The sequence below is a fragment of the Pan paniscus genome, chromosome 1 (assembly GCF_029289425.2).
Source record: "Pan paniscus chromosome 1, NHGRI_mPanPan1-v2.0_pri, whole genome shotgun sequence".
In the NCBI taxonomy this organism is placed as follows: Eukaryota; Metazoa; Chordata; class Mammalia; order Primates; family Hominidae; genus Pan; species Pan paniscus.
This window is the reverse complement of record NC_073249.2, coordinates 98495221-98520000: the sequence shown is the minus strand read 5'-3', so window position 1 is coordinate 98520000 and position 24780 is coordinate 98495221. Positions and strand designations below refer to the sequence as shown.

At 48.0% G+C, this 24780-nt stretch overlaps 1 protein-coding gene across 11 annotated transcripts in view; it reads right to left on the bottom strand.

Moving 5' to 3' along the window:
* PI4KB (phosphatidylinositol 4-kinase beta) overlaps positions 1-24780 on the bottom strand; it is a 36044-nt gene that overhangs the window by 8619 nt on the left and 2645 nt on the right. For 3 of the 11 annotated variants that reach the window (XM_008970410.4, XM_003817262.5, XM_034935281.2), the window contains exons 3-9: positions 14801-15737; positions 9452-9496; positions 6812-7039; positions 5365-5592; positions 2770-2879; positions 1439-1543; positions 1091-1214 (exon numbers count right to left, since the gene is read on the bottom strand). In XM_008970410.4, coding sequence (XP_008968658.1) covers positions 1091-1214; positions 1439-1543; positions 2770-2879; positions 5365-5592; positions 6812-7039; positions 9452-9496; positions 14801-15737 — 1777 coding nt within the window. Of the gene's footprint in view, positions 1-1090; positions 1215-1438; positions 1544-2769; positions 2880-5364; positions 5593-6811; positions 7040-9451; positions 9497-14800; positions 15738-23966; positions 24140-24780 lie in introns of all 11 variants that reach the window. The other 8 variants (XM_008970414.4, XM_008970415.5, XM_063605387.1 and 5 more) reach the window with 6 other exon arrangements.

Sequence of the window (24780 nt, the reverse complement as noted above, 5' to 3'; positions counted from 1 at the left end):
TCCGACCTGGGCCAGTTCACCCCTCCCTTAGGCAACCTGATGGTCCCCTATTCCTAGGAGGTCACCATATTGATGCCGAACTTAGCGCGGACACCCAACTGGCATAGTGGACTGCAGCCCAGAACTCCTGGGCTCAAGACATCCTCCCGCCTCAGCCTCCTGACTAGCTGAGACTACAGGCCCATGCCAGGGTGCCAGGACATTTTGGAAGTTTTGATCTAAAAGGCAAACCTAGCACTCTAAAGTTCAGACTTGGAACAGGACAGGTGCAGGTCACAAAAGGGCCAAAAGAGGCCGCTGTGGAGCTGTTCCTATGGCTGTTCTTCCCAGGGGAAAGTCGCACTAGCTTTTCTTTACTCTGCTTTTGTTTTAGACCTTGGCAGGAAGGTGGTCCCCGGCAGAATAATCTGTGTAGTCACCTCCGGTTGGCTGGAGTTGGGCTGAGTTCCCCTTTCTCTCCTTCTCTTTTTTTTTTTTTTTTTGAGACAGAGTCTTGCTCTGTCGCCCAGGCTAGACTGCAGTGGCACAATCTCAGCTCACTGCAACCTCTGCCTCCTGGGTTCAAGCTATTCTCCTACCTCAGCCTCCCAAGTAGCTGGGATTACAGGTGCCCATCACTGCACCCAGCTAATTTTTGTATTTTTATTTTTTTATTTTTTTTTTTGAGACGGAGTCTCATTCTGTCGCCCAGGCTGGAGTGCAGTGGTGCAATCTCCGCTCACTGCAAGCTCCGCCTCCCGGGCTCACGCCATTCTCCTGCCTCAGCCTCCGGAGTAGCTGGGACTACAGGCGCCCGCCACCACACCCGGCTAATTTTTTGTATTTTTAGTGGAGACAGGGTTTCACCGTGTTAGCCAGGATGGTCTCGATCTCCTGACCTTGTGATCCACCCGCCTTGGCCTCCCAAAGTGCTGGGATTACAGGCGTGAACCACTGCGCCCGGCCATAATTTTTGTATTTTTAGTAGAGACGGTTTCACCATCTTGGCCAGGCTGATCTTGAACTCCTGATTTTGTAATCCACCCGCCTCGGCCTCCCAGAGTGCTGGGATTACAGCCACTGTGCCTGGCCTCTCCTTCTCTTCTCTTACCTGCAGTTGCTTCAACACCTGAAAGGCCAGAAGCTCTTGCCGAAGGTCATCCCCACACTTGACAATGACTGACAGGAGCCGCCAATTGGGGAGATGGCCGTAGGGGGAGCCCTCTCTGATCCGCCTGTGAAGACAGAAGTAAAGGGTGTCAAAGGTTGATGCCAGGGTGAGGACAAGAGACATGGCTTCCACAAAAAATCCCAAGCAAGCCCCATAGGGCAAGGACCCAGACAGCCTGGAAGCCTGACAGATTTTTTTGGAGGCTGATGGACAATAAAGTTGGTGCAGTGAGCACTTACAACTGCCTCTGAGCTTTGAGAGGGGTTCAGAGACCCACACCCAACTCACCGTACTTTCTCCTGCCAGGGCTCTTTGAGAGCAACTGCAGAAGGATCTTCTGGGTCTCGTTTGAAGGCTGTCGGGGTATGAGCCAGCTGTTCCGAAAGGCGCCGGCTGGCAGGAAGAAAATACATCATTTGCTTGGAGAAGCTACCCCCAAGCCCCATGCCCAGTCTATACTGACATTTCCTGCACTGTCTCCTGGATTCTGGACACACAAAGATAGGAACCCAGGCTGAAAGGGACTCATGGAAGAAAACATAACCAATGACACCTTTTTGCTAACTGATCGTAATCATGTTAAGATTACCAGGCCCTCCATATTCCTCTACCAAGGCTGATTCAGAATGGGTGTGTCTCTAGAATTTGCATTTTTCTTTTCTTTTCTTTTCTTTTTTTTTTTTTTGAGATAAGAATCTCGCTGTGTCTCCCAGGCTGGAGTGCAGTGGCGAGATCTGGCTCACTGCAAGCTCCGCCTCCTGGGTCCATGCCATTCTCCTGCCTCAGCCTCCCGAGTAGCTGGGACTACAGGCGCCCACCACCACGCCCAGCTAATTTTTTTTTTTGTATTTTTTTGGTAGAGATGGGGTTTCATCGTGTTAGCCAGGATGGTCTTGATCTCCTGACCTTATGATCTACCCGCCTCAGCCTCCCAAAGTGCTGGGATTACAGGCGTGAGCCACCGCACCCAGCCTAGAATCTGCATTTTCAACAAGTCCTCCTTCCTCCCCCTGGATTCTGACACAGTCGCTTTGAGACCCCACCTTGAGACACACTGCTCAAACTCCTTCCTCTGGTGCTTTCTTGTTTTTTTTTTTTGAGACGGAGTCTCATTCTGTCGCCCAGGCTGGAGTGCAGTGGCACGATCTTGGCTCACTGCAAGCTCCGCCTCCCGGGTTCACGTCATTCTCCTGCCTCAGCCTCCCGAGTAGCTGGGACTACAGGCATCCGCCACCATGCCTGGCTAATTTTTTTGTATTTTTAATAGAGACGGAGTTTCACCGTGTTAGCCAGGATGGTCTCGATCTCCTGACCTCGTGATCTGCCCGCCTCGGCCTCCCAAAGTGATGGGGTTACAGGTGTGAGCCACTATGCCCGGCCCCTCTGGTGCTTTCATCCCTTTGGAGTCTTTTTAAAATTTAATTTCCTTCTTTGGTAGCCCAAGTAATTTCTCAACCTACACCTTCATTGCCTCAAGTTTGGTGGCCCCAAACAAGGACAGAATGAAAGAGGGAAAGACACAGGCCAACAGATGATTGAGATGGAGAGGAAGGTAACAAAGAGATGGGAAGTTCCTGAAAGAAGGATGAAAAATGAGGGGCAATGTGATCTGGCCATACCGGATGTCCCCTGCTGCAATGAACACAGGCTCCTTGCTCTCCTGGCTGGTGATGCTGTCCACAGAGAACTGGGAGATGTTGTCACAGCTGTTGGTATGCACTTCGGGGAGCTGGAGAAAGGGGAGTGCTGGTCAGAAGTGCTAAAGTATAGGTCTCCCGTCTTTCCCCTCCTGCTTGCTTGCTATCACTGCAGCATGCTCATCCCTCTCTTTCAAACTCTGCTTATGCACCATGTTGGTTACTGGGACCCCAGGCTGCCCAGAGCAGCATTTCTCAACATGTGAACTACCTGCAGTAGAATTACCCAGAATGCAGATTCCCAGGCCCCACCATCAATCTGAATTATAATTACTGGGAATGGGATCTGAAAGTCTGAATTTTTAACAAGTTCTCCAGAAGACTTCCAATGCACTAAAGTTTGCAAACCACTGCCATGACCATCACAGGAGCTCAAAATTTCAGCCTCACTGAGAGTCCCCCAAGGATAGGGATGCGTTCTCCCCTAGGGTCCAAAGCAGACCCTTTGCAGACTAGCTTCTGACAGTTTCTTCAATCTAAGTCATTCAATCTTATCTTCTCATCTCTCTCTAAATACAGAATATTCTACCAGACCCCAAGGCCCATGTCAAGTCTCTTCTCTCCTTCATACCAGAGCATTTCTTCTCAACTCCATTTGTCACCTAGTACACACTGCTTTGTTGTGTATCTAAATTTTTTTTTTCTTAAATGTCTAATTTCTGCAATTGGACTATAAGCTCAAAGACAGAGATTCTGTCTTTTGGCAAAGTGAAACCTGGCTGTTTTTTTTTTTTTTTTTTTTAGACGGAGTTTCGCTCTTGTTGCCCAAGCTGGAGTGCAATGGTGTGATCTCGGCTCACTGCGACCTCCGCCTCCCAGGTTCAAGCGATTCTCCTGCCTCAGCCTTCTGAGTAGCCGGGATTACAGGCGCGCGCCACCATGCCTGGCTAATTTTTTGTATTTTTAGTAGGAACGGGGTTTCACCATGTTAGTCAGGCTGTTCTCGAACTCCTGACCTCAGGTGATCTGCCCACCTCAGCCTCCCGAAGTGCTGGGATTGCAGGCGTGAGCCACCACGCCTGGCCCTGGCTGTGTTTTTGTTTTGTTTTGTTTTAAGACAGGGTCTCACTCTGTCACCCAGGCTGGAGTGCAGTGCTGTGATCTCAGCTCCCTGCAGCCTCCGCCTCCCAGGTTCAAGTGATTCTTGTGCTTCAAGAATCACTCGCCTCCCGAGTAGCTGGGATTACAGGCATGTTCCACCACACCTGGCTTTTTTTTTTTTTTCTTTTGAGACGGAATTTTGCTTGTCACCCAGGCTGAAGTGCAGTGGCGTGATCTTGGTTCACTGCAACCTCCGCCTCCTGGGTTCAAGCAATTCTACTGCCTCAGCCTCCCGATTAGCTGGGATTACAGGCACATGCCACCACGCCCGGCTAATTTTTGTATTTTTAGTGGAGACGGGGTTTTACCATGTTGGCCAGGCTGGTCTCAAACTCCTGACCTCAGGTGATCTGCTCGCCCTGTCCTCCCAAAGTGCTGGGATTACAGGCGTGCGCCACTGCACCCGGCATAATTTTTCTAGTTTTAGTGGAGATGGAGTTTCACCTTGTTGGCCAGGCTGGTCTCGAAATCCTGACTTCAAGCGATCCACCCACCTCAGCCTCCCAAAGTGTTGGGATTACAGGTGTGAGCCACTGCGCCTGGCCAGCTGTGTTAATAGCTCTACACAAAATTCTGCTCTGGCTCTTCATGCCCCAGAATAAAGTTCAAGTTTCTTTCCCCAGCTTATAGGGTCCTTCCTATAGTCTGGTCCATGCCCACGTGTCCAGTCTTATTCTTCACCACTTCTTACCTCACACCTGCACATCACAGCCAGGCAAAATTTCTTTCAATTCCTATAATGGCCCAAGCTCCCTCTTGTCTTCTGGCCTTTGCATGCAGTGTTCCTTCTGTCCAGCACTCTTTGTCCAGCTAATTCCTACCCATGCTTCCAGCCTCAGCTGAGAGATTACTTCCTCCAGGAAATCTCTTGTGATGCCCGCCCCAAGTCTGGTGCTCTTATAATGTCCTATCCTTTCCCCCATGACTTGACTCTCACCACACTACAACTACTTGCTTACTGGCCTTGTTCTCTTTCCAGTTAGGTCATAAATCCCTTGTAGGCAGGGGCCAAGTCTTGTTCACTAGCATACAGCACTCAGGTCTGGCACATAGAAGGCCCTCAATAAATATTTCTTGAATGAATTAATGTATGACTTCTCATCCTCTGCTATTCTATGACAACTTTATGTAGGTGTTCAATAAATATTTTCATTAAATTTCCCTCACTCCCCTTGGCCTAGAAGCTCCTCTTTACATTTAAATCTGAATTCCTTCACCTGGAAAATGAACTCCACCTGAATCTATTCCAGGCTAGAGTTGTTCAGAGCTTTCCCCATATTACCCCTCGCTACCTACACCACTCATTAGGGTACTTGCCTTACCCTGCCTTGGGATATGCTGTCTTGTTTCCAATATAGTGAAAGCTCCTGGAGAAAGCTCCTGTGACCCAGCATTACCTCCCTGAAGCTTTCTCACCTCCACTTGCAGCTCGCCTATGTCATCCACTGACCAGGCCTCATCATCGTTGTCATAGTTGGGCACAGTGCTGAAGCTGCCAGCTCGCTGCTCATGGGTAATACCACATTCGGGCAAGTTTTCTACGGACCTCGTACTCCGAATTCGGTTCTCGGGGATCCGGGCAGGGACACTGGTGGTGTCAAAGTTTTCACATTCAAGGACTTCCACATAAATCAGGTAGGGAGCCTGGGGGAAGAGTGAGACAGTATTTGCAACTTACTTCCACCACTAACCCCCAAATCTCAACTCTGTTAGCAAGGTTCTTCCTGCTGTCCTTTCTCCTAGCTCCAGCCTTCATCCAATAGTCCTCTGAAACTATGAACACTATATTTAGGGCAGATACTTGTCCTATGATCACTTATGTAAAGAATTTGTGTGACAGAATCCTTAAGTCTTCGAAATATTTCAACTGAGCTCCAAAATGTACAGATGATGCGCTTGGGCCAAACCACTCTAGACTATCAATTACAGGCTGTAAGGGAGGCCTAGATGCCTCTGTGGGCTCGTCCTGAAGACAGGGCCCAGGGAGCTACAGTGGACAAAAAGACTGGGACAAAGCTGGGCACTGTCCCAAGGAGTGTCCCAAACTTCAATATTTCCTTTGAAAGAAGAATATGGGCCGGGCGCGGTGGCTCACGCCTGTAATCCCAGCACTTTGGGGGGCCGAGGCGGGTGGATCATGAGGTCAGGAGTTCAAGACCAGCCTGGCCAAGATGGTGAAACCCCGTCGCTACTAAAACTACAAAAATTAGCCAGGTGTGGTGGCAGGCGCCTGTAATCCCAGCTACTCGGGAGGCTAAGGCAGGAGAATCGCTTGAACCTGGGCTGCGGAGGTTGCAGTAAGCCAAGATTGTGCCACTGCACTCCAGCCTCCGCAATAGAGTGAGACTCCATCTCAAAAAAAAAAAAAAAAAAAAGAAGAATCTGAACCATGAATACTCATTCCAGTCAGCACACAAATTCAGCTAATCTCTCCAGTGTGAATTGGGCATCCTTCTCTCCTTTTGTCGGCTCATTCTGATCAGAAAAGGTCTTAGAAACAAAATATTTCTCTATCCTTATGGTTGCTGTATCTGGAAAGCCCAAGAGTTATAGAAAGGCTGGAGAAAAGCTACCAAAATGACCATAAGGTGGGGTGAAGAGCAATTCTCCTAAGATACAACAAGAAGGAAGCTAAAAAGATTAGGTTTCTTTGGTCCAGAAAAACAAAGCCCAAAAAGGGATACAGGGGGGCTCTCAAAATCACAATCGCACTGAGACAGAGTCATGGTTGACATATGCATCATGAACTATGAAGGGAGTCTAGGATGTTGGTGAGGGCCTCACTGGTCATACACGCAAACCCTGAACAACCATGGGTGAAGAGTCATGTCCAGGGTAGGGGTTTGGGCCAGAACCCATCTACCTTGTCCTTGGAGTTGAGGACAACAGCCTGTGTGTGGGGTACACGGACCACGTGGTGGTCAAAGCCAGCAGTGGGCAGCCAGACTCGGGCAGGGAGCTTATGGTTGAGCAGGGAGAGCTCTGAGATCAGCCTCTGTGTTTTTTGCTCTTTGGTGGGGAGCGTGGCCAGCCGCTTGCCGATCGCCATCAGGGACTTGATGAATTCTCTCTCAGGAGCCAGTCGAACAGGCTACAGGGGTTTGGGGTAAGACAAAAGATGGTGAAGAAACCACAGAATACAATGGCACACCCACTCAGACACTCCTGGCCATGCAGGCCGGGGACCCCACTATCTGGAGAACTCCAGGAAAGGAGCTGCTTTTTAGTCTTAGTAGGAGCTTCCACCCACCCTTCACAACTTGAATTGAGAATAGCCAGCACATTCCTTCCCTATAGGCTATCCCTTGAGGGTAAGGGAGGCCATGAGTCCAGGTAACTGGGATGCACTCCTCTTCTCCTGGACTTGGGTTCCTTAAGGACTGTACCAAGGCTTCAGAGTGAGCAGGGGGACATCTGGATAGGTTAGCCAGGGCCACAGAGAGAAGAGCTGCTTACACCCGAATTGTTTCACCCTTTTCAAGAACAGGGTTGTCCTTCTCCCCATCTGGATCCTTGGGCTAGATCTCTGCCGAGGGGCTCCGTCAAGTCCCGCAAGGCTAGAGAAGGGAGCCCCACATCAATATTTCCACTTTCAAAGAGGGGAGATGCTCGTCATTCAAATTACTTCTGTTGATTTCCATGGTATCCCCCTGTCCGTCCCACAATCTCTTACCAGGCGTCAATGCACATGCAGGGGATGGAAAGAGGATGAGTCGATGAGCAGACTTTGCATTAATCAAGGAGAAAGAAAAAGCAGATGGAAGGAGGTAGGTAGATGGAGAAAGCAACAGCTCCTTTTAGCCCTTGATGATGGCCCTGAAGGCCTGTCTCTTTTAGTGACTCCTCTTTGGGTCCTCTTCCCCTAACTCTCAGTGACTAGGTTCCTCATATTAATTCCCTGCTGCGAGTTTGGCTCCTTGTGCTGGGCAATTCAGTCATCTTCAGAAAGAGCAAAGTTGGTCTTGGAATTAAGGTGCAGGTGGGGAAAAAGAGGGACTCAGCTAGACACGAAGAAAGGCTCTCTTCCCAGTCTAAGCCCTTCTACTGTAAGGGGCATTTTATCAAGACAGCCACCCAACTCCCCATCCCATCTCCCCTCCTTTATAGAAACAGCATTTGACTCACCAAGCCTTTCTCTCCCTTTCCGTGTGTCTTGCTTAGTTTCTGGATTGAGAGAATTTCTATCCTTGCTCCCTCGCACTCTAAAAGAGCTTCTTTTGAAAACTGGGGAGTATCAGGCCTACCTCTACATGTGCAACAGTGCCAGGATTCAAAAGAAAAGCTCATTCCAGCCTCTGCCTCTTGGGAGATGGTTCAGAGTGCCACATAGGGACTGAAAGAGGGTGTCTGAATCCTTCAGGAATGCTTTAAGTGACATTGTTGAAAAGAGATAAAGAAAAGGAAAACAATGGAATTGGGTTTCTAAGGTCCCTGGAAATATCCTGGGGGTCTAATAGAGAAAGAAAATAAGAGGAAATTTGAAGACTCACTTCTTCCTTCATCTGAATCCACTCAGATGGCAACTGATCTCTGTCCCAAGGACCCTCTACCCCAACCAATTCATAATCATCTCAGATTAGAAAAGGCAGAATTCCTTCCCATTCTCAAATCAGCATTTGGGTTAGGGGCCCCTAAGTTACGTGAGCATGTTAGAAATGTGACCCCAGGCCTCAAGAGAGAGGCTCTGCCACATGAGAGGAGATAGGAATCATGACTGAAAGGGGATTAGCACAGAACAGAGAAAACTGATTTGATAGACAAATCAAATAGAAAATATAAAAAAAATCAGCCAAACTCCCAGAGGTCCTGCATTTCCTCTCACGTCTTTGCCCAGCAACAAGGTCCAAGACCCTGTGGGACCAAAGGGTCAGGGGTTAGTCCAGAGGGAACAAGAAAGGAGAGGGGATTAAGGAACATCCTGGGCAGTGAGCTGGGAAAAGGGAAGAACTCAGACCTGGAAAAAATGTGGTTGAAGTTAAAAAAGAAAACCAGTTGTGGAGAGGCAAAACTTTCCTTCAGGCCAAGTCCTATTTGTTTTTGGAGTCAGCTCACCAGCACAGGGCCTAGCATTTAGAAGGTTATGAATAAATATTTGATAATCTGACGGCAGAAGCCATGGGGAAAGGGTTCTGGGTGGGAGAAACAGGATCCTGGGGGTTTCTGCCAGGCAGTTTTTGGCTCCAATCCAGGAGTGAATTCTACCTCTCTCCCAGCTGTTTGCTCCAGACACTCAGGAGCTGGGGGCTGAGCAGCACTGTACTCCAGCTGTCTCTGAGAGAAGGATCAGCTGAGCTCATCTCAGCCTGGGCTCAGGATTTCCACCGCAAAGGTCAGGGGAACTCCAGCAGATCTGGGAGGTCTGGGAGGGAGGAGCTGATCTCCCAGTAAGAAAAGGGGCATTTTAACTCCAGCCTTGGCCTGGGGGCTCAGAAGACCTGGGGACGGAGAGGAAATGCGGCCACTGGGGGAGCCTGCCACCCCGTCCCAGCCTGGCCCCACTTACGGAACTGAATGAATTATCAATACTCTCGGTGCTGGAGGAGAGCTCCTGGGAAAGGGCCAGAGGGCAAAGGGAGAAGGAGGGGGTGGGAAGGGAGGGGAGAGAGACAAAGGTAAAGAATTTAGCTACAACTTGGATCGTAACTGCTTCTCTAGTGAAGTTCTACCTTTCTGCTTTAATAAAAGAAAGTCAACTCAGAAATGCTACTTGCCCAGATGCTTGACCACTTGTAGGAGATGCTGGAAGGGCAGCTCAGACTTTAAGGTCAGAAGGACTCAAGAGACAAAGCAGCCTCTGCTTTTCACTTTATTCACTTCTATTCTCAACTGAATGGATCTTCCTTCTAGGCCAAAGCTCTAAAGCTGGGTCCCTAGGGCAGTAACTGCACTGCCAAGCTTCCCTGCTCTTTTTTTTTACCCACTCACATGCTCTCAACCAAATCCTTCTCCATGGGGACCACCACAGGACTGAACTTAATAAGCTGCATGGCTCCCATACTGGAAACCCCATGTTCCTCCAGCTTTTTGGAAACTTCAGGGAGGAAGAAAAGCTAAACTTTCAGTGGCAGGTATACCTCTTCTCTAATTAGCCTCATTATCACCCTGGGAAGCTGAATCCCAACCTTGAACCTCTGTGACAAAGAGCATCCTAGACCAATAAGCCCAAAATCTCTGGGCTGGATGCTGATGGGAGTGAAGGATAAATCAATCTCCTATCTACCAAACCTCCTTAGGCTTCCTATCAGGCTATCCACATGACAATCAATATATTACAATTTTTGATATAAGTTGGGGAGTTAGCTATATCCATCTAGAAAGCTGACTAGCTGGATAGCAGCTGTCCTAGTCCCAGCCCAGAGGATTTATCTAAACATCACCCCATTGCTGTGTCATACGTGTCCGTGTGCAAAAACAGGGGAAAGAGATGGTGTCAAACTCTCACTCAGTAGCTCTGAGGCAACACTCATGCACAGGGCTCATCCTGGGTTCTGTCCAACATGGTCTACCAGGGCAGGGAACAGAGCAGCACGTGTGCACAAATCTAGGTTGGGGGGGACGTTGAGGTCGGCGGGGGGAGGTTAGACTTAAAAGACAAAGTCCTAAGAGCTCCCAGGGCAGGAGGGCAGTGGTGAGTTTCTACTCAGAAATCTGCTGAGTAGATTCAAGCATCCACTTGAACTCAATTCCATGGTTTCAGTTCTATTCTAGCTGGAGGTCCTATAGTCAGGTCCTTCCTTGAAGAATCTGGGGACTGGAGCACTTTGAGGGAGAAGCCACATTTGGAAACATGCCCCTAAGGCAACAACTCTTCCATTTTGGGTAGAACGTGGTGGGAGAATTAAGGCAGTGAGGATGTCAGAGTCTATTATGACTTAGTGGTTCTATTTCTACCTATGAGCTGGTTGGAGAAGGAACAGCAGGCAGGATATTGGCTCCCTGAGCAACGCTCCAGCTGATTCTGTCACAGACAGGTCCTGTCTGACTCACTGACAGCCCTGGAGGAAGGGAGGTATATCATGACCTGCTCCTCTCCTACTCCCTGGGCTTGAGTCACTCCTACTGAGTCAGCTCCGGGGAGTAAAGATGAAGCAAGAAGCTGACATCACACCATATCAAGCTAGAAGGCCTACTGGGGCTTCCAGTGTGACATGCGGCAGATTTCTCTGTACAAAGGTTGCAGTCCTGAAAAGACAAAGCTAATCTACTAACAGTGTCATCATGTGGGGGAGGGTGTGATACCTAAATCACTCTCTCCTTTTAGCTCCCCCATTCTATACCAAAATATTTGCCATTTGGTTACAAATGGGAGGACAAACTGCCTGGGCAGAGTTCCCCACCTAGGCTGATAAAATGGCTTTGAAGCGGCAGGCTTTGAGGAGCAGTGGTGGAAAATGTGAAAAATCAGCACAAAGCCTTCTGACTGTGGGAGAGAGTGTAAAGGATTCCTCATAGTAAGAAAGAGAACACTGTGAGAGCTGAGCAGAGAACAACTCTGCAGGGAGACCATGGGCAGGAAGAGAACTGTACATGCTGCCCCTGAGCCTCTTCTTTGAGGCCCGACCTCATCCTTGGGAGCCCCTCTACTGGTGGTAGGAGCATAGTATTAAACTCAGAACCTAAAAGAAAAGCAAGAGACTGGGAGCAGAGTGTTAGGGTCTACCTAGAGATTCTCCTAGAGTATCTCTGCTTAGGTCTTAGATAATTATGTGCCTCATTTTAGTAAGCTGTATACTTCCTGCTTATGGCAGAAAACAACTTTTTCAAGAGAGTCACAAACTAAACAGTTCCATAGATACTGGGGTTTTCATTATTACTTCACATGTTCCTAGAGGGAAGGATAACATTTTATCCCCCGTCCTCCACAGCACAGCTCACGGCTTTGGACATTGTACAAAGTCAATAACTACATGTTGAGTGAATGAATGTTACATGAAAAGGGAAGAAGGATGAGTAAAAGGAAAACCAATTCCTTTGGTATTTAGGGGACAAAAGCCTTGACAGACGCATCCTCAAAATGCCAAAGGGGCTGGGTCTAGTCACTCATGCCTGTAATCCCAGTGACTTGGGAGGCTGAGGCGAGAGGATGACTTGAAGCCAGGAGTTTGAGACTAGCTTGGGCAACAGAGCACGACCCCATCTTTACAAAAAAAATTTTTAAAATTTAGCCAGGTGTGGTGGTACATAGCTGTAGCCCCAGGTACTTGGGAAGCTAAGATGGGAGGATTGCTTGAGCCCAGGAGTTAAAGGCTACAGTGAGCTATGACTGTGCCACTGCACGCCAGCCTGGGCAACAGAGCAAGACCCTGTTGCAAGAAAAAGGGCGGACGGACAGACAGACGGGTGGGCGGAAGGAAGGAAGGACGGATGGAAGGAAAAGGGCTGGGAGAGACCCCTGTGCTGAAGACTCTAATGCTTAGAAACCTAGTGATATTCATGTTTCTGTCTCTTTCTTGCTCTCCCATTTTCTGTGGAGCCATAATGAATTCAGGTATTTCATTCTGTCAGTATCAGATAATGCAGGAGTGCCTGGGAACATAGTATCTCCTTCCTCTCCTGGATCTAGAGACCCAAGATAAGGAGTCAGGTTGGAAGAACGGCAGCTACAGAACCCACCCTAAATGATGTAAGTATTCACCTAATACCTACCTCTCAGTGCCATCCATAATCTTATCCTGGAGTGGGAGTTAGATGTAAGGAAAGAGGGACCAAGGATCAGCAGAGTAAGAAAAGCCCTGAGGCCTCAGCTTTTCTGGTCCTAAGATGAGCACTACAAAATGGATACAGAGAAAAGCCAAGCCTGACAAGAGGCACCAAGGAATTCACTTCCAGCTGCTCACCCTCTGCTACAGGTTTGACTCCAAGATGAGACAGCTATCCAACCCTTCATGTTCCACTAGAATCTGGATGACTCTTCTTGTTCTGCAGCAACTTCTCTTCATGACCCAGGGCTCTGCTGCCAAGCTCAACCAGATATGAAAACGGTTCATTCTAGTTCTGACAACAGTTTTGGCTTTGCCTGTGCATGGATGTGGAAGCTTAGATGGCCATAGCCTGGGCCGTTCTTCCCCACATGGCTTCTGACAGCTGGGGACCTCGGGAAGTAGATATTGAGAAATAACCAAGGTAGTTCAGCTGAATGATTATGAGCACCAGCTGGAGATTTGAGTCCTGGTCTGACATTCACTAGTTGAGGGACCTTGGGCAAAACATCTAATCCTTCTAAGCCTCAGTTTCCTCGCTGGTAAAATAATACCTGTCTCTCAGCATGGTTGTGAGGATTAAATGTAAAGTACTTGACAAGATGCCTGGCACATAAGTGCTGAATAAATGTTAGCACTTTTAGCTTTACCATTATTAAACTATCCTAACAAAATTCCAAATTTCCAGAGAGCAGGCTCTATAGTCTCCCTCCCTCTTCCTTTTCTCTAGTCACTCTGACTTCCCTCTATTTGAAAGAAGTCCCATTGTATCAAAAACGTGGGTGGGTTATATGCCCCACAGAGGCAGATGCCAAGACCATAGCTATCCGCATTTTTCAAAAAGTACGAATTCCTCCTTTTTTTCTCCCTCTTTTCTAGGCTGGGTTGGAAGCCAGGATGGGAGCCTGGCCAATGGTGAGTCAGAGGGGAGGACTGGAGCACCATTGTCTGGCTGGTACACCAGGTCACTGACACTTGGTAGTCCACTGGGCAGCTTTCCCTGCTATCTGTCCAGATGTGGAGTGAAGAGTGGGTATAACCTATTCATGTGGCCACCTCTTCCCTGCTCTATATCCTAAGTTATACCTCCAACTGCTGCTGTAGCTTCCTCTTCTTCCCAGTCTCCAGGTCCTTGACTAGGCACTATATTTACTCTATACTAAGAGTGTTTTCTCTTCCCTTTGTGCTTCTCCCAAATGGTATGGGAAAGATACCAGCAAGGCACTCTTCCCCCTAAGGAAAGGCAGGCAATGAAGGCATTCTCCAGATGCCTCAGTGATAAGAGAATGAACCTTACACTTATGTCAACAAAAGGTAGGATCTTCAGGGGGTAGTGAAAAGGGATTAGATTATGAGGAGGAGTGGCCAGGAGAATGAAGCCGATGTTCTAACATCTCCCCTACCCCAGCACACAGAAAGACAATAGTACCTTTTCCTTTCCCACAGATGCTGCTCTGAGAGGCTCTGGTAGCTATCTCAAGTCTCAGGTCAGGGTGTGGAGGGCTTCTGCCACAGTTCTCATTAACACAGTAGATGTTAATGGAATGGCAGTTTATTTATTTATTTATTTATTTAGAGACGGAGTCTCACTCTGTCGCCCAAGCTGGAGTGCAGTGGCGCGATCTCTGGTCACTGCAACCTCTGCCTCCCGGGTTCAAGTGATTCTCCTGTCTCAGCCTCCCAAGTAGCTGGGATTACAGGCGCCCACCACCACGCCTGGCTAATTTTTGTATTTTTAGTAGAGATGGGATTTTGCCATGTTGGCCAGGCTGGTCTCAAACTCCTGACCTCGTGATCTGCCTGCCTCAGCCTCCCAAAGTGCTGGGATTACAAGCGTGAGCCACCGCGCCTGGCCAGTGCAGTTTAATAAAAATGATTTGGGACACAGTCAGGAGCATCAGCCTTGCCATGACCTATATGACCTGAGGCAACTCACTTTATCTCTCTGGGTCTGAGTTCTTCCTTTGTAAACTAAGGCAGGCAAAATACATGAATTCTAAGGTCTTTCCATTCTAACATTCCATGCTTTTATCAGTGAAATGAAACAGAGGGAGGACAGAAAGAACAGCGTAACCCTGTGTGTATATAGGAGGCATCCTGTCTCCATGCAGCCCTCTACCACCTTTTGTCTCTGGCCCTCCCCAGAATTTTACCTCATCCTCATTCTCCACTTTAGGGTTGCTCGCTGTTCGTTTCAGGTTGCTGCTGAGACTTATGCTGGCAGTGGCATCTGACTTAGAGCGCTGGTGAGTCCTTTTGGAGGGAGACAGCCCTGTGTCAGGGGCCGGGCTCAAGGAGGGCAGCTCCCTCTTCCTGTGAGCTGGCTTTAGCTCATCTGAGAGGATCAGCTTCCGTAGCTTGGTCCCACGGGAGTGTCGTTGAGTGGAAATGTGCATGTCTGAAGAATAGGCCCCAAGCAACAGGGCACACTGGAGGGAAAAGTTAATGCTCTGGCGGCAACGGTGGACTATGTAGGGCTTAATGGCATCACCCACGTCCTCATCCATGTGGATGTACATGTTAAGCAACTGGGGCAGATAGAAGTCCACGTCCTCGTTGCGAAAGCAGAAGAGCCGGTTGCCAATGTAGGCTTGTACTCCAGGCTCCTTGGAGTTATACAGGTATGAAATGGCCATGGAGATGTCAAACAGTTTTGACTCAAACAGCCTCAGCAGCCAAGACTGTTTAGCTGAGTTGTTCTGCCGCCGTCTTCTTGCTCCTTTGGCTGTGCCTGAGGCCACAGCGGCCCCCATCTCATCTTCCTCCTCCCTGATCTGGGCAGGTGGATCATCTAGGCAACGGATCTCACTGTCCACACCATCCCCATTGACCAACTCCAGTGGGGTGCCTCTGCTAGAGACTGCCACGCCTCCATGCAAAAGCTTGACTTTCTCCAACACCTCCTGGCAGGCCTTCTGGGCCACCTCAGGGTCAATCACTGATAGTTCCCCGACCCCCTCCGTGATGACACTTAGCAGGGACCCCCCATTATTCCCTGGTGGGCCAGAAGTGGGCTCAGAAGTTGGCTTCAAGGGGGCAGTCTCCACTACTGTATCTCCCATGGCCACAGCCAGACTTTGAGCTTCCAAGCTACAGGAAGAGGGAGGGAGAAAAGAACAGAAAGGGAGACACATACACACATTGGTTAGTGGTGCCATCCTCAGATCTTCCCTTTGCTATGACACCTTCCCAGGCACCTCCTCTTTTTGTCTTCCTGGACTCCTTCAAAATCAGATAAGAAGACATATCCTAGGAAGCTTTCCTGACTACCTCCACTTCTGATTACATTACTCGTCATTCCTCCTGTAGTTACTCAGCTTAGCCTCTGTTCTTAGCTTATATATGTGAAATGTTGTTTTGTATATGTTGTATTTATATTGATTTACAAATTCTTTTTGTTGTTGTTGTTGTTGTTGTTGAGACGGAGTCTCGCTCTGTCACCCAGGCTGGAGTGCGGTGGCACAATCTCAGCTCACTGTAAGTTCCGCCTCCCGGGTTCACACCATTCTCCTGCCTCAGCCTCCCAAGTAGCTGGGACTATAGGCGCCCACCACAACGTCCAGCTAATTTTGTTTTGTATTTTTAGTAGACACACGGTTTCACCATGTTAGCCAGGATGGTCTCCATCTCCCGACCTCATGATCCGCCCGCCTCGGCCTCCCAAAGTGCTGGGATTACAGGCGTGAGCCACCGCACCTGGCCTAGATTTACAAATTCTTTTTTTTTTTTTTTTTGAGACAAGGTCTTGCTCTGTTACCCAGGCTGAAGTGCAGTTGAACAATCTGGGCTCATTGCAACCTTGACCTCCTGGGCTCAAGCAAGCCTCCCACCTCAGCCTCCCAAGTAGCTGGGACCACAGGTGCACACCACCATGCCTGGCTTATTTTTAAATTTTTAATCTTATTATTTTTGAAACAGGGTCTTGCTCTGTTGCCCAGGCTGGAGTGCAGTGGCGCGATCAGAACTCACTGTAGCCTTGATTTTCTGGGCTCAAGCAATCCTCCTACCTCAGCTTCCCAAGTATCCGGGACTACATGCATGTGCCACCATGCCTGGTTAATTTTTAAAATTTTTCTGTAGAGACAAGGTCTCACCATGTTGCCCAGCCTGGTCTTGAACTGAGCTCAAGCAATCCTCCCTCCTCAGCCTCGTAAAGTGTTGGAATTACAGGCATGAGCCACCATGCCTGGTGATTTACAGATTCTTTGGGTAGACTGAGAAGCAAGTCAGGTGTTACTCCCTTGTTCCCTAACTCTTCAAATACTTTTCTATCCACTTGCTCTTCCTGTCTCCCTTTAAATGCCTGCTATAACCTTTTTATTTTCCACTTTAGACTATATTTCCTTACTCATATAACATTCTACACACAGGTCCTGTGCATCTCACCTTTATTTTTATTTTTTAGAGACAAGTCTTGCTCTGTTGCCCAGGCTGGAGTGCAGTGGCATGATCATAGCTCACTGTAACCTTGAACTCCTAGGCTCAAGGCATCCTCCTGCCTCAGCCTCCCGAGTAGCTAGGACTATAGGTGTGTGCCATCATGCTCAGCTAATTAAAAAAAATTTTTTTTGTGCAGATGGGGTCTTGCTGTGTTGCCCAGGCTAGCTTTGAACGCCTGGCCTCAAGCAATTCTCCTGCCTCAGCCTCCCAAAGCACTAGGATTACAGGTGTGAACCACCTTGCCCAGCCATCTTTATTTAATATTAAAGTCTTGGCTAGGCGCAGTGGCTCACGCCTGTAATCCCAGCACTTGGGGAGGCCGAGGTGGGCAGATCACGAGGTCAAGAGATCGAGACCATCCTGGCCAACATGGTGAAACCCCGTCTCTACTAAAAATACAAAAATTAGCCAGGCGTGGTGGCAGGCGCCTGTAATCCCAGCTACTCAGGAGGCTGAGGCCGGAGAATTGCTGGAACCTGGGAGGTGGAGGTTGCAGTGAGCCGAGATTACGCCATTGCAATCCAGCCTGGAGACAGAGTGAGACTCTGTCTCAAAAAAAAAAAAAAAAAGGCCAGGCGCGGTGGCTCACGCCTGTAATCCCAGCACTTTGGGAGGCTGAGGCAGGCGGATTACCTGAGGTCAGGAGTTCAAGACCAGCCTGACCAACATGGAGAAACCTCGTCTCTACTAAAAATACAAAATTAGCTGGGCGTGGTGGCGCATGCCTGTAATCCCAGCTACTTGGGAGGCTGAGGCAGGAGAATCGCTTGAACCCGGGAGGCAGAGGTTGTGGTGAGCCGAGATCGCACCGCTGCACTCCAGCCCGGGCAACAGAGCGAAACTCTGTCTCAAATAAATAAATAAATAAATAAAATTAAAGTCTTGATATATTTTTCTAGTTACAGGTATTTTTTACCTTCCCTTTTAAACTCAAAGCTCCCAGAAAATAAAGGCCAGTAAATACCATGCCAGGCTTCACTTAGAAGAAGGCAGCTCTAAAACAACCATCATCAACCCTGCTGAAGCTGTGCCATTTCTCTGGTTGTCTGACATCATGACATCACACCCTCTTTCTCCAGTGCCGTGGCTGCTAACATATAATGGAAAGAGCTCTGGACTTGAAGGCAAATAGGCTGGGGTTGAAAATCCTCATTCAGCCTTTCAGAAATGTGCAACTTATGCAAGCCGTTTATCCTCAACTGCAAATTGGGAAAAAACACTTCCTTCTCATTGTTGCTATGTGGAACAAATACCATCACGTGTATGAAAGAATCTAGCACAGTCTTTGATACATAGTAGTACTCAATATATGCTAGTTGAGGCCGGGCACAGTGACTCATGCCTGTAATCCCAGCGCACTGGGTGGCTGAGGTGGGTGGATCACTTTGAGGTCAACAGTTCAAGACCAGCGAGACTCTGTCTCAAAAAAAAAAAAAAGAAATGCTAGTTGAATCCTCATCACCTAAAAGGTTACTAACCAGTGTGTGTGTAACATAAAACTTATATTATTTTATAAGGGAAGCAAAGAGTTCCAATTGTTTGAGAATCTTCCAGAAATACTTATGACAGCCTTTTCTGCCCCAATACCACTCCCCCCACTGTCATACACACATTCTAACAACTGGAGGGACAATTGAAAAGGCAAAAAGAAATCAGACTAGGACTCATAGATCTAGGCCTTCCAAAGAACAGGGAGGAACAGGAGTCACAAAACAAAGAACACCTCCTCTGGAGGGACTGTTGGAAGGAAGTTCAATGAAAGAACACTGCTGACCAAAGCCACTGCTCTCCAAGAACAATCCTTCAGAGCCTCACCAAATCTGGAATCAGTGCAGAACTGGGGAAATTTCATCAGATCAACCTGGCTCCAGAATCTGACTATAGCTAACAAAGGACTCAGACTCAGAGGCCTCTTCACAAAAATGCTAATAGAGTGAGTCTAAGACACACTCAAGAGCATGAGCAAGAGGAAAGATTTTGTAGAGTTGGAATACAGGTAATTTCCAAATATTAGTGACATCACCTTCAACCCTGGTGACCCTGGATGCATATACTTTGGGTAGGTGGAATAAGGAGGCCTAGAGATTCTTTAGTCCCTCTGGGAGGCTGTTTTCCACCACCACCCTTCCAGTGTCTGTTCTTGTACGTCTGAAATGTTAAGGTTACTTTTTTTTTCTTTTTGAGACGGAGTCTCGCTCTGTCGCCCAGGCTGGAGTGCAGTGGTGCAATCTCGGCTCACTGCAAGCTCCGCTTCCCGGGTTCATGCCATTCTCCTGCCTCAGGCTCACAAGTAGTTGGGACTACAGATGCCCGCCACCACGCCCGGCTAATTTTTTGTATTTTTAGTAGAGGCGGGGTTTCACCATGTTAGCCAGGATGGTCTCGATTTCCTGACCTCGTGATCAGCCCACCTCGGCCTCCCAAAGTGCTGGGATTACAGGTGTGAGCTGCCGCGCCCGGCCCCAGGTTACTTTTAACTGCCCAATATCATATAGTCCAGCTCCCTGCCTCCCAGCAGTCACCACTAAAGTTTTGCAGAAAGACGGATGGGGAACTCTTCTGTTCTCAGAGATCACCAAAAAAGGCTATTTCTGTTTCTTTCTGCCAACTCTGCCAAGCAAGTTCATTCCTGAATTTAATATCCCTGATGCAGATTGAGCTTGGTATTGGTAAGAAAGTGGCAACTCTTTCACTATGCTCTCTCCCAAAATTAGGTAGTGCCCTCTGAGCAGTAGAACCAGCATGGCTGCCTATGTGGATCTGTCCCTACTCGCAACTGTGAGTTGCACAGGAATAATAAGAAGGAAGCTTTAATCATTCCCTGCCACACCTTCGTAGGGCACTCTCATCAGAGGGTCACCGATTCAACGGGGACCACTACCTTTTAGGTCTGCTTAGAAACTCATGTGATAGCCTCAATCATCTTAAACAATCAACTTCTTTTTCTCAGTCTCTATGTTTGGTACATCCTTTCCTCTCCCTCTAGTCCACAGACTTTTAAGTCACTGAAAGCTCCTAGAAGTACACTTTTCAAAACTTTCAAGGGAAATACAGTTCAGACATTCTCCCACATAATAGTGTCTCAGACCTCACTAGAAAATTTAGCAGATGCCTGCCCCAATTAACTACGATTGGGATTATTACTGGCACCACGAAGGCAAATAAGGATACTATCACCTCTTTTATCTCACAGACAAAAGAAAAACTCCCAGGGCTCAGCTAAGAATCACATCACAGTATTCAGAGGATTTTGCTACTGAACAGATTCTCCCTCCCGGCAGCTTTTACTCCTCAGGGAGCTAGACAATGTTGAGAGGTGCAGGAAAAACAGACTCCTCTCCTATATAAGCAGCTCTGCCACTAGAAACCACCAAACTGGAGCTGGGTCTCTTCCCTGGCCTCTCAGGAACCCAGGCACTGCCTGCATCTGAAGCAAGTCATATGGAGAAGAAGGTGTTGTAGGGAATAGGGTTAAATTGCTTTAGCTATTTATTATTACTATTATTTTTATTTTATTTTATTTATTTTTTTGAGACAGAGTCTTGCTCTGTTGCCCTGGCTGGAGTGGAGTGCAGTGGCGCAATGTTGGCTCACCGCAACCTCCGCCTCCCAGGTTCAAGCGATTCTCCTGCCTCAGCCTCCCAAGTACCTGGCATTACAGACACCCGCCACCATGCCCAGCTTGCTTCATTTATTTTTGAATGCCAAGAAAATATGCCTTTGTGGGCAGGGCATGGTGGCTCACGCCTGTAATCCCAGCACTTTGGGAGGCTGAGGAGGGCAGATCACGAGGTCAGGAGATGGAGACCATCCTGGCTAACACAGTGAAACCCCGTCTCTACTAAAAATACAAAAAATTAGCCGGGCGTGGTGGTGGGCACCTGTAGTCCCAGCCACTCGGGAGGCTGAGGCAGGAGAATAGCATGAACCCAGGAGGCGGAGCTTGCAGTGAGCCGAGATCACACCACTGCACTCCAGCCTGGGCGACAGAGTGAGACTCTGTCTTAAAAAAAAAAAAAAAAAAAAATGCCTTTGAGGGTAACTGTTCTAAAGAAAATGAAAGGACTGGAAAGCAAAAGAAAAGGTGAAGGAAAAAGTCCTGTATTCAACAGCCTTCCCCTTCTAAGTCAGAGGAATAAGAAAAAAGTGACGGAAGACAATCTAAATTTTTAATATTAAATGACTCCTATGGCCTTCAAGGGGGTTCAGACAACTGAGGCTCTACACTTCACACTGGGAACCTAAATTCTCCTTCCAGTCAGACTGGAAGGGAAATGGAAGAGGCCTCCCCTGTTCCACAGCCTAACAGCTGGCCCCTAGGAAAAGCTGACAACTGACTGAGTTCCACAGCTCCCAACTGGGCAAAGTAGGGAATTCTGGTCTGAGTGACAAGGAATTGTTACAGGTCACACAGAGCAGCAGCTGGAGAAGACACAGAAGATATACACATATGTTCTGTGTGACTGAGCAGTTAAAATACATGTCTGCAGAGGACTCTCTGGGGAGGAGATGCTATCGCTTAACCTAGCTCCCCATTTCTTATCACCTCAAAAGATTCCAGGCAAACAACTTTCTACTGGCCTCCATTAAAGGACTTATTGGATCAGTCTCTGCTAGGACAGAATGGTAAAGAGCCCCAAATCAATCCCCTCACCCAGTTAATCACCATTCTCTTTTTCAAAATTTTTTCCATGGACTAGATAAATATGGATTGGTTTGCGCCAATTCTGATATTTTTATGTTCTTATATTTTCATAGAATGGCTTTAAGAGATCATCTGATCTAGTGCCCTGCTTCCAAGCAGGCAGGCTGGCTCAATTTTCCTCCTTTTAAAGGATCCTTCATTTCCCCACCCCTTGCCTTTTTATTTTTTTCCTTTTTCTTTCTTAAGAGACAGGCTCTTACTCTGTTGCCCAGGTTGGAGTGCAGTGGTGGAATCATGGCTCACTATACGATTTCTGGTTGGGGATGCTTCCAAGGAGGAAAGCTTCTTCCTGGCCTCAAGCTATCCTCCCGCCTAGGCCTCCCAAAGTGCTGAGATTACAAAGCATGAGCCACCACAACTAGTCTCCTCTATCCTTTTTTTATACATCTCACAGTCCTTTGAGATGGATCCACAAGAGATGGAAAAACGGGTAAGGAAACCAATATCTGACGTTCATTCTACAAGGTGAATTAAGAGAGACTGTCAAAAGTTAATGGAAAAGAAAGAAAGGTTCAAATATATTAAATATTATTTAAAGTTATACAAGTGTCCAGTAGAAGAAATAAAAATGACATAATTATATAAATGAGAGGTATATCCTCTAAAGCTAAATCCTTGTTTGTAACAATAAGTAAAGAAATAGAGGAACAAATGGCCAGGCGCAGTGGCTCATGCCTGTAATCCCAGCACTCTGGGAGGCTGAGGCGGGTGGATCACCTGAGGTCAGCACTTTGTGACCAGCCTGGCCAACATGGTGAAGCCCCGTCTCTACTAAAAAATATAAAAAATTAGCCAGGCGTGGTGGCGGGTGCCTGTAATCTCAGCTACTCGGGAGGCTGAGGCAGAACAATCGCTTAAACCTGGGAGGCGCAGGTTGCAGTGAGCTGAGATCGCTGTAATCCCAGCACTCTGGGAGGCCGGGGCGGGTGGATCACCTGAGGTCAGGAGTTCGTGACCAGCCTGGCCAACATGGTGAAACCCCATCTCTACCAAAAAATACAAAAACTTAGCCAGGCGTGGTGGTGGGCACCTGTAATCCCAGCTACTCGGGAGGCTGAGGCAGGAGAACTGCTTGAACCCTGAGGCAGAGGTTGCAGTGAGCCAAGATCGTGCCATTGCACTCTAGCCTGGGCGACAGAACGAGACTCCATCTCAAACAAACAAAAACAACAACAAAAACAAACAAAAAAACAAAGAAATAGAGGAACAAGCATTTTATCTAAAGCTATGGTGATAACCTTCAGAACACTGAGATAATTAAGGAGGTTAACTCTGCGAGAACAGGAGTAGGGATGAACGGAAACAGGACTGCTGTTTTTCTTCATAAACTCTTTGAGTACCATTGGATTTGTTACCAAATGCATGCATTCCTTCAAAAAAAAATTTTTTTTTTTTGAGATGGAGTCTCGCTCTGTTACCCAGGCTGGAGTGCAGTGGCGCCATCTCAGCTCACTGCAACTTCTGCCTCTTAGGTTCAAGTGATTCTCTGCCTCAGCCTCCCGAGTAGCTGGAATTACAGGCACACGCCACCACACCTGGCTAATTTTTGTATTTTTAGTAGAGATGGGGTTTCACCATGTTGTCTCGAACATGCCAGGCTGGTTTCCAACTCTTGACCTCAAGTGATCCGCCCACCTCAGCCTCCCGAAGTGCTGGGATTACAGGCATGAGCCACGGTGCCCGGCCCAAAAATAATTTTTAAAGAGAGGTTGCTCCTCAAAAGAGACTCCATATCATCTTTGACTGCCTGTTCTGCTGTTGAGGAGTTCCTCCTCATGTCTTAATGTCTAACTCAAACCTTTCTTTCAGGATGTCTCAACTCATCTCTCCCCTTTGACCTCAATGGTAAAGGTAGAGAGAGATTGAGTACTCCTTTTTCCTTATAGAAACTCAGGGCCAGGCAGTCAAGCCAGCTCCAGCCCTACCAGGATCCAGGTAACTGCTGACACAAGGGCCCAGAGAGTGTGGGCATTAGGGGAGAGGGCATTCTCAAGCTACTAGCACGAGGGTAGGGAGGGCAGTGGTCTCATGGTAGTTAAGTCAATATTGATTCAGGCTGAGAACTCTGTGCAGAGCCATGGAGCTGGTATAAGCAGATTCCAGCCAGACAGCCCAAGCCAGCTATGGGAGCCGCTACTGAAACAGATGGCAAAGAAAGCAGCCTGTGCACTCACCTCTCTCTGAATTGTTCCTCCCTACTGCGAGTCCCAAATACACTTGGACTGGGTCCCCTCTTGTCCCGTGCCAATTATTGAAGGGTTCCTCCCAAACCTCTTCCCCAAATCAAGGAATCTCAATTTGCTGCTTTGGATGGTGTTCAGCATTCTCATGGAGCGTGGACTCAACTCTAAGAAGAAATCAGGGAAATGAGAGGAAATATGATTTCTGGTTGGGGATGCTTCCAAGGAGGAAAGCTGCTTTTTTTTTTTTTTTTTTTTTTTTTCCTGAGACAGAGTTTCACTCAGTCACCCAGGCTGGAGTGCAGTGGCGTGATCTCGGCTCACTGCAACCTTCGCCTCCTGGGTTCAAGTAATTCTCCTACTTCAGCCTCCGGAGTAGCTGGGATTACGGAAGCTCGCCACCATGCCCGGCTAATTTTTTGTATTTTTAGTAGAGATGGGGTTTCACCATGTTGGCCGGACTGGTCTCAAACTCCTGACCTCAGGTGATCTGCCTGCCTCGGCCTCCCAAAATGCTGGGATTACAGGTGTGAGCCACCGCGCCTGGCAGGAAAGCTTCTAATAAGGGGAATTATGAGGAGACTGCACCATGACTAACGACAAGGAAGAGAAAGGAAGTGGGATAAGATGACATAACTACTCCCAAACAGACCTAGAATCAGAAAATGAATGGAATCTCACGTGCCCTTTCGCTATCACAGGCTGAGAGAGACATGGCAGCAACTAGTTGCCTAAGTCTCAGTTCACTCCAAGTTCTCTTTTCCAGCCAGCTTCCTCAAAGTGCTTTCCCACAAACATACTTTCCACC